Source organism: Lolium perenne, chromosome 3, assembly GCF_019359855.2.
Source record: "Lolium perenne isolate Kyuss_39 chromosome 3, Kyuss_2.0, whole genome shotgun sequence".
Classification (NCBI taxonomy): domain Eukaryota; kingdom Viridiplantae; phylum Streptophyta; class Magnoliopsida; order Poales; family Poaceae; genus Lolium; species Lolium perenne.
The window spans coordinates 41,756,701-41,766,193 of NC_067246.2; the positions used below are offsets into that span (position 1 = coordinate 41,756,701).

General features: G+C 45.2%; 1 protein-coding gene across 1 annotated transcript in view; it reads right to left on the bottom strand.

Annotated features, from left to right (window-relative positions):
• The window catches only part of LOC139837854 (uncharacterized), a 58,118-nt gene extending 49,365 nt beyond the window's left edge, over positions 1-8,753 (bottom strand). Inside the window, exon 1 of the mRNA XM_071827154.1 lies at positions 8,642-8,753. Within this exon, the coding sequence (XP_071683255.1) occupies positions 8,642-8,753 (112 nt within the window). The remainder of the gene's footprint in view (positions 1-8,641) is intronic.
• Between the last annotated feature and the right edge of the window lie 740 nt (positions 8,754-9,493).

A 9,493-nucleotide genomic window follows, 5' to 3' on the forward strand; every position in this document is an offset into this window, starting at 1 on the left:
ACTGGCCCTAAGCCTGATGCTGAGTGCTATTACTGCAAGGAGAAGGGACACTGGAAGCGTAATTGCTCCAAGTATTTGGCGGATCTGAAGAGCGGCCTTGTCAAGAAGAAGAAAGAAGGTATATCTGATATACATGTTATAGATGTTTATCTTATCGGTTCTCGTACTAGTACCTGGTATTTGATACGGGTTCGGTTGCTCATATTTGTAACTCGAAACAGGAACTAAAGAATAAACGAAGACTACTAAAGGATGAAGTGACCATGCGCGTTGGAAATGGATCCAAAGTCGATGTGATCGCTGTCGGCACACTTCCTCTACATCTACCTTCGGGATTAGTTTTAAGCCTCAATAATTGTTATTTTGTACCCGCGTTGAGCATGAACATTATATCTGGATCTTGTTTAATGCAAGACGGTTATTCATTTAAGTCTGAGAATAATGGTTGTTCTATTTTTATGAATAATATCTTTTATGGTCGAGCACCTGAAAAGAATGGCTTATTTCTGTTAGATCTCGATAGTAATGATACACATATACATAACATTGATGCTAAGCGAATTAAATTGAATGATAATTCTGCTTATATGTGGCACTGTCGTCTTGGTCATATTGGAGTGAAACGCATGAAGAAACTCCATACCGATGGATTACTTGAATCACTTGATTTTGAGTCACTTGATAGATGCGAAGCATGTCTAATGGGAAAAATGACTAAGACTCCATTCTCTGGTATTATGGAGCGAGCTACTGACTTATTGGAAATCATACATACTGATGTGTGCGGACCAATGAGTGTAGCATCGCGCGGTGGTTATCGTTATGTTCTAACCTTCACAGATGATCTGAGTAGATATGGGTATATCTATTTCATGAAACATAAATCCGAGACTTTTAAGAAGTTTAAGGAATTCCAAAGTGAAGTAGAAAATCAACGTAATAAGAAGATTAAATTTCTACGATCTGATCACGGAGGTGAATATCTGAGTTATGAGTTTGGCATGCATTTAAAGAAATGCGGAATACTTTCACAATTGACACCGCCGGGAACACCACAACGAAACGGTGTGTCCGAACGTCATAATCAAACTCTCTTAGATATGGTTCGTTCTATGATGTCTCTTACTGATTTGCCGTTATCATTTTGGAGTTATGCATTAGAGACAGCCGCATTCACTTTAAATAGAGCACCATCAAAATCCGTAGAAACGACACCGTATGAATTATGGTTTAATAAGAAACCTAAGCTGTCGTTCCTGAAAGTTTGGGGTTGCGAAGCCTATGTAAAGAAGTTACAACCGGACAAGCTAGAACCCAAAGCGGAGAAATGCGTCTTCATAGGATACCCTAAGGAAACTATAGGGTACACTTTCTATCACAGATCCGAAGTCAAAATCTTTGTTGCTAAGAACGGAACCTTTCTTGAGAAAGAATTTCTCACTAAAGAAGTGACTGGAAGAAAAGTAGAACTCGATGAGATTGATGAATCTATACTCGTTGATCAGAGTAGCGCAGTACCGGAAGTTGTACCTGTACCGCCTACACCGGCAACAGAGGAAGCTAATGATAATGATCATGAAACTTCGAACGAGGAAACTACTGAACCTCGCAGATCGACAAGGGAACGTGCCACTCCTGATTGGTATGATCCTTGTCTAAATGTCATGATTGTGGATAACAATGATGAGGACCCTGCGACGTATGAAGAAGCGATGATGAGCCTAGATTCCAACAAATGGCAAGAAGCCATGAAATCCGAAATGGGATCCATGTATGATAACAAAGTATGGACTTTGGTAGACTTACCTGATAGCCGAAAGGCTGTCGAGAATAAATGGATCTTCAAGAGAAAAACAGGTGCTGATGGTAATATTACTGTCTATAAAGCTCGACTTGTCGCAAAGGGTTTCCGACAAATTCAAGGAGTTGACTACGATGAGACTTTCTCACCTGTAGCGAAGCTAAAATCTGTGAGGATTTTGTTAGCAATAGCTGCATTTTTCGATTATGAGATTTGGCAGATGGATGTCAAAACGGCGTTCCTTAATGGAGATATTGAGGAAGAGTTGTATATGGTACAACCCAAAGGTTTTGTCGATCCTAAAAATGCTGACAAAGTATGCAAACTTCAGCGTTCAATTTATGGACTGAAGCAAGCATCGAGAAGTTGGAACCGACGCTTTGATAAGGTGATCAAAGACTTCGGGTTTATACAAAGGTGTCATGGAGAGGCCTGTATTTACAAGAAAGTGAGTGGGAGCTCTGTAGCATTCCTGATATTATATGTAGATGACATATTATTGATTGGGAATGATATAGAACTATTAAGCAGTGTAAAGGGTTATTTGAATAATAGTTTTTCAATGAAAGACCTTGGTGAAGCATCATATATATTAGGCATCAAGATTTATAGAGATAGATCAAGACGTCTAATAGGGCTATCACAGAGTACATATCTGGACAAGATTCTAAAGAAGTTTAGAATGGACGAAAGTAAGAAAGGATTCTTACCTATGTTACTGTGCAAGGTCTTGAGTAAGACTCAAGGTCCGGCTACGCAGAAGAAAGAGAAAGGATGAGTCAGATCCCCTATGCCTCGGCAGTAGGCTCTATCATGTATGCCATGCTATGTACAAGACCGGATATAGCACATGCTGTTAGTTTGACTAGCAGATATCAAAGTGATCCAGGAATGGAACACTGGACAGCGGTCAAGAATATCCTGAAGTACTTGAAAAGAACTAAGGATATGTTTCTTTGTTATGGAGGTGACCAAGAGCTCGTTGTAACAAGTTACACCGATGCAAGTTGGAACACTGATCCTGATGACTCTAAGTCACAATCTGGGTACGTGTTTATATTGAATGGTGCTGCAGTAAGCTGGGCAAGCTCGAAGCAGTGCACGGTGGCGAAATCCTCAACAGAATCAGAGTACATAGCGGCTTCAGAGGCTTCATCAGAAGCGGTATGGATGAAGAGGTTCATTATAGAGCTCGGTGTGGTTCCTAGTGCATTGGACCCATTAATCATTTACTGTGATAACATGGGTGCCATCGCCAATGCACAAGAACCAAGGTCACACAAGAGGCTGAAGCATATCAAGCTGCGTTACCACTCGATTCGCGAGTACATCGAAGATGGAGAAGTAAAGATTTGCAAAGTACACACTGATCTGAATGTAGCAGATCCGTTGACTAAAGCTCTCCCTAGGGCAAAGCATGACCAACACCAGAATGCCATGGGTGTTAGGTATATTACAATGTAATCTAGATTATTGACTCTAGTGCAAGTGGGAGACTGAAGGAGATATGCCCTAGAGGCAATAATAAAGTGGTTATTATTTATATCTTTATGTTTATGATAAATGTTTATATATCATGCTATAATTGTATTAACCGAAACATTAGTACATGTGTGATATATAGACAAACAAGAAGTCCCTAGTATGCCTCTTAAACTAGCTTGTTGATTAATGGATGATTAGTTTCATAATCATGAACATTGGATGTTATTAATAACAAGGTTATGTCATTGTATGAATGATATAATGGACACACCCAATTAAGCGTAGCATAAGATCTCGTCATTAAGTTATTTGCTATAAGCTTTCAATACATAATTACCTAGTCCTTATGACCATGAGATCATGTAAATCACTTATACCGGAAAGGTACTTTGATTACACCAAACACCACTGCGTAAATGGGTGGCTATAAAGGTGGGATTAAGTATCCGGAAAGTATGAGTTGAGGCATATGGATCAACAGTGGGATTTGTCCATCCCGATGACGGATAGATATACTCTGGGCCCTCTCGGTGGAATGTCGTCTAATGTCTTGCAAGCATATGAATGAGTTCATAAGAGACCACATACCACGGTACGAGTAAAGAGTACTTGTCAGGAGACGAGGTTGAACAAGGTATAGAGTGATACCGAAGATCAAACCTCGGACAAGTAAAATATCGCGACACAAAGGGAATTGGTATTGTATGTGAATGGTTCATTCGATCACTAAAGTCATCGTTGAATATGTGGGAGCCATTATGGATCTCCAGATCCCGCTATTGGTTATTGGTCGGAGTGAGTACTCAACCATGTCCGCATAGTTCACGAACCGTAGGGTGACACACTTAAAGTTGGATGTTGAAATGGTAGTACTTGAATATGGAATGGAGTTCGAATATTTGTTCGGAGTCCCGGATGAGATCCCGGACATCACGAGGAGATCCGGAATGGTCCGGAGAATAAGATTCATATATAGGATGTCATTTTATGTGAATTAAAATGTCGCGGAAGGTTCTATGGAAGGTTCTAGAAAAGTCCGAAAGAAACCACCAAGGAAGGTGGAGTCCACATGGGACTCCACCTCCATGGCCGGCCAACCCTAGTGGGGGAGGAGTCCCAAGTGGACTCCCCCTTAGGGGGCCGGCCACCCCCCCCATATGGGAGGTGGAACTCCCACCTTGGTGGGAGTCCTAGCTTGGCTAGGTTTCCCCCTCTTATGGGAAGTTTTTGGTTCGGGTCTAATTCGAAGACTTGGAGACTAACTCTTGGGAATCCACCTATATAATGAGGGGCCAAGGGAGGGGGCCGGCCACCTCAAGACCACAAGCTGGCCGCCCCCCTTGAGTGGCCGGCCACCCCCTCCCAAACCCTAGCCGCCCCCCTCTCCTCCATATCTCCCGCGTAGCTTAGCGAAGCTCCGCCGGACTTCTTCACCGCCACCGACACCACGCCGTCGTGCTGTCGGATTCAAGAGGAGCTACTACTTCCGCTGCCCGCTGGAACGGGGAGGTGGACGTCGTCTTCATCAACAACCGAACGTGTGACCGAGTACGGAGGTGCTGCCCGTTCGTGGCGCCGGAACCGATCGTGATCAAGATCTTCTACGCGCTTTTGCAAGCGGCAAGTGAACGTCTACCGCAGCAACAAGAGCCTCTTCTTGTAGGCTTTGGAATCTCTTCAAGGGTGAGACTCGATAATCCCCTCGTTGCTACCGTCTTCTAGATTGCATCTTGGCTTGGATTTCGTGTTCGCGGTAGGAAAATTTTTGTTTTCTATGCAACGTTATCCTACATGTGTAGCCCATAAAAAGTGGGAATATATTTTCTTACTCTTATCCGGTGAATGTCCAAGAAGAGGTTCCACTGAAGGAATAATGAATCTTGAGCCATAGAACAACAAAACGTTTTAATAAGCATGAGTGATCAAATGAAATAAAGCAATTTGATAAGAACCAATACCTAGAGCTAACATATCATAAGCCAATTGAGACATTGTACAACATGTTAATTTACTTTTAATATATCTTTGACAAAGAGCTAAAATAGCTCATAACAAGAGTTTTATATTACTTACTAGAGAAACCAAACTCATTATCAGTCAAAGAAATTACAAAACATGAAAATTCCATAAGTATACATTTATTCTTTCTAGGCTAACTAATTAATCTGCTGCTATCCTTTTGGATAGTCAGATTTTTTGACCAAATCATGAAAGATACATATATAATTTTAAGGCACTGTCCATATTGAACATACAGTAGTATATATTTACATATCAATACGAGAAATTAATAGTGTAATTTTTTATAACATTCCGCTATAACTATTATATGTTAGAACGATTTTGTCTAAAGAATCATACACTATATACAAGACTGAGTAGTAAACAATATATATGGAATTCCCTATTTAAAACATGGCATTAGTTGATCATGTACATGCCAATCTTCGTGAGATGATTCTCATAAATCTTGGGATTGCAAACTACAATGTTGGCTATGACATTTCCTTCTCAGTAGTATCTCATATATGTACTAAAAAACTTATCAACTACGAGAAATGTTATTGAAGCTACAATTGTCATCTCTAACATAGCTAGCCTGTGCAGATGCATGGGTTGATGACTAGTATGCCATAATTTAAATACACCCCACTGAGCTTTTCGGATGGAGAAAGTACGTCGTTATCGCTATCCGGCCCATCGGCTCGTCTACAGGCCAGCGACCATATATATCGATCAATCGACGGCATCCACGTGCCGCATAGGCGCCCATGATGCTGATGCATGTCCAGCACGTGCGTCAGGAGTGCCGCTGACGCGAGCAAGGGTGACGTACGCACCAAGATCGATCGAGCAAGAGCAGCAGTCACTTTAATTGCTCTTGGCCGGTGCACACGTACTCGATCTGTACATTGCGCACGCGCTACCTAGAACAAACGATCGATCGTTTGCGTGCATGACAGTCGCATGGCACATGCTTGATTTAGTTTACCCACTTGTGCCCACACTCTTAGTTTAGCAAAACCTTGATAAAAGAATAGCGCCAAAGCTTTTGTCGTTTTTGTCCTTCTTACAACACTTAGGCTGGTGCCAGTGCATCACCTGTTATAGCCTCGCCACGTCAGCTTTTACCCTCACTCTCACCCTACTCTCACCTCACTCTCTCACGGTGCCAGTGCACAGGCTACAGTGCCAGCTCTCACTTCTCTCTCCTCCACATCACCATTTCTTTTTCAGATTAAGTTATTTCGCTCGATTTTTTTTAGACATTCAAAATAATGCAAGAAAATTATTTTATTCAACTCAAAATGTTACCGATTACGTAATAATAAATAAATTTGCATAATAAATTTTAAAAATTACATAATAAATAAAAAATAAATTCTAATCCTCTTCCTCCTCCTCGTTGTCATCATCTTCCAGACCAAGCTCTTTTTCCACCATCTGGATAGCCTTCGCATGTTTGCGCTTTTATGCTTCGTTCATGTCGGCGGTTGATCTGTCTTTCATTTTGTTCCATTGCTTGAGTAGCTTAGCCTTTACTAAACCATTCCACATGTTCTTCATCGCGAAGGATTTACTTGCTACCTCACTGCTTGATGAGGATTCCTTCCCCTTCCTCCTATCCTTACGTGTCGCGGCCTTGGCCCTATCGCGACCCGTTGGACGCTCCTCCTCCGTCGTCGCCTCGCTAGAGCTGTACTCACCAGAAACTCCCAAACGGCTTCTCTTGGCAGTGGAATCGGATCCACTACCAGGACCATGTTGTCCTTTTCACTTCGCTTCATTGCGAACAGCTTCCCACCAGTGGTGCCGTCTGAAAGGCTGAGTCACTCTTTTGTCATTCGCGTACCTCGCCATTGCCGCCTTCATGACCATTGCATCGTCTGCTCCACTCTGACGTAACGCTTCTTCTTGGATGTGGTATGCATTGAACAGGGACACCTCCTTGTTGTAGGCGTTGCAATGACCGATTACGGGCAGGATCCGAGGTAGAGTTGAAGGTTGCAGCTATCTGACCCCAAAAACTAGGGCTGGTCTTGCAATTACCGGCGACAGAGTCCTTGGAGTGAAAAAAGCCAAGCATGAACCTACCCCGAAATAGATATTGTTAGTGAAAAATCCAAGGAAGAACCAACCCCGAAATAAATATGTGATGGGGAAGTAAAGTACCAGTTTTTCCTCGTCCGCAGTTGTCCAGTCAAGCCTCTTTGGACGCGTTGGTAGGATTGTTTCCGCGGCATCGGACTCGAAGCTTGGAGCACTGGCTTCAGGAGGTGGTGGAGGGTACGGACCATATGGCGCGTATGGATACGGAGGTGGAGCGTATGAACCGTACGAAGGTGGTGGGTAAGGAGGTACAGTCCCACTCCCGCTACCTGTAGGTGGAGCATGTGGAGGTGGTGGGGGTATGGATACGGAGGCGGAGGGTATGAACCATATGACGCCGGAGGTGGAGCGTATGGCCCATATGGCCCCGGAGGTGGTGTGCCAAAGGAGTATAAAACTCGGGGAAGCGGCGAAGAACCGACATTGGAGCGATGATGTGTCGGAGAGACATCATCTAGGTGTAAGGATGGTGACCCGTCGGGCTGCAAGAGATCCGTGAATGAGGTCATATCTGGAGTCCAACCAGACATGGTGGAGAAGATTTGAGAGAGTGAAGGAGATGAATGAGATGAAATGGGTGTGGAGTGAGTGAAACCATATGGGGGGTATTTATAGGGGGTGGGGATGAAATTTTGGGGTTTTTGGCTTTTTTTTCCAATTTTTTGAGCCAGCAATGGCTACCCCAACGGCTAGCTGACGTGGACGAATCAGATCGCACCACGTCAGCTAGCCGTTACCCCCTCCCTCTCGCCCCCGCTCTCGCCCTGACCCGCCAGCGCACCGCCTCGCTCTCTCCCCCCTCTCGGCGCCAGCGCGGGCGGCAGCCGGGCGGTAGCGGGCGCTACCGCCGGGCGGTGGATCCATCGCCCCGCGCTGCCGTCTTGCCTCACTATCACCTCCCTATCACCTCCCGGCGGGCGGTATCGCCCGCCCTAACGCCTGCGTTGGCACCAGCCTTATAGGTGAGCATCTCGAGCAGGACGACGCGGCTGTTTGCGCGCGCGCAGCTGTTTCAGCAGTGTGATGTATAGTGATCGGATCGCGAAGACGGGCAAACGCGACCCAAATATGCAGTACGTTTGCGTCTCCGCGGACGCCGCGTGGTCGCGCCGAGCGTTCGTCTTTTCTTACCTGGTCCTGCACGTCAGGGCAACGAAATCGATCACGCGAATTTGCTGCCTCTTCCCCTTCTTTGCTGCCCTAGTGCGACGCCACCACCCCACCCCCGCTGCACCGTCGCAGTACAAGCCGTCTGCTCGGGCCTCGCCGCGTCGCAGAACCTGAGTCGGGTAGGTTCTGGGGCGCACCTGTCGGGGCCAAACATGTGTCGGTTGCGCCGCCCGGCCTCGCCAACCATGACCTGTTCGGTCAATTGCGTCGGTAGGTTTCTTACTCATCTTTTCGGTGATATTGTAGGTGACCATTGATCTGCAGTTGCTACTCACGCAGATGGACATGTGGAAAATGCTAGACAAGTTCCGCGCTGAGGTCATCGACTCCTCTTCCGACGAAAAGTCCGATCACACGACGTAGACCATGGCTACTGCTCCGGCCTCCATCCTCCACGAGCACAATAACAACCAAATGAAGGGCCGCTCAAAAAACCTTCCGCGCACTACTGGCTCCACAGAAGGACTACTTCGACCGCACCAATCCGGTGTTCCCAGAAAAAATGTTCCGACGCTGGTACATGATGTCAAGGGACATGTTCATGGTCATTCTACGGGGCGTCAGAGACTACGACCCGTACTTCATTTCAGGTGTTGCCGACATGCATGTCGATCGCACGAACAGGCTTCAGGTCGACTCTATGTTCGACACTATTTCCTTCGCCGTGAACTCGAACGACCAAATCCAAGAACTTCTGAAAAAGGCAAAGGCAGCTCTTTCGAACCTAGTTTCCTTAGTATTCCCGAAGCTAGAGTAGAAGAAAACCTTGGAAGAATTGGTGAACGCCTTCTTCGTCGATGCTGACTGCACTATTGAGGTACTGAAAAGCACTTCACGTCTCTATGGAGCGCTTCTTGCGTTCCATCTTCTAATGAGGTAGGGCTTCGAAGCCGGCGTAGAGTAGCTAACAAAAGCGCTACCAAGGAA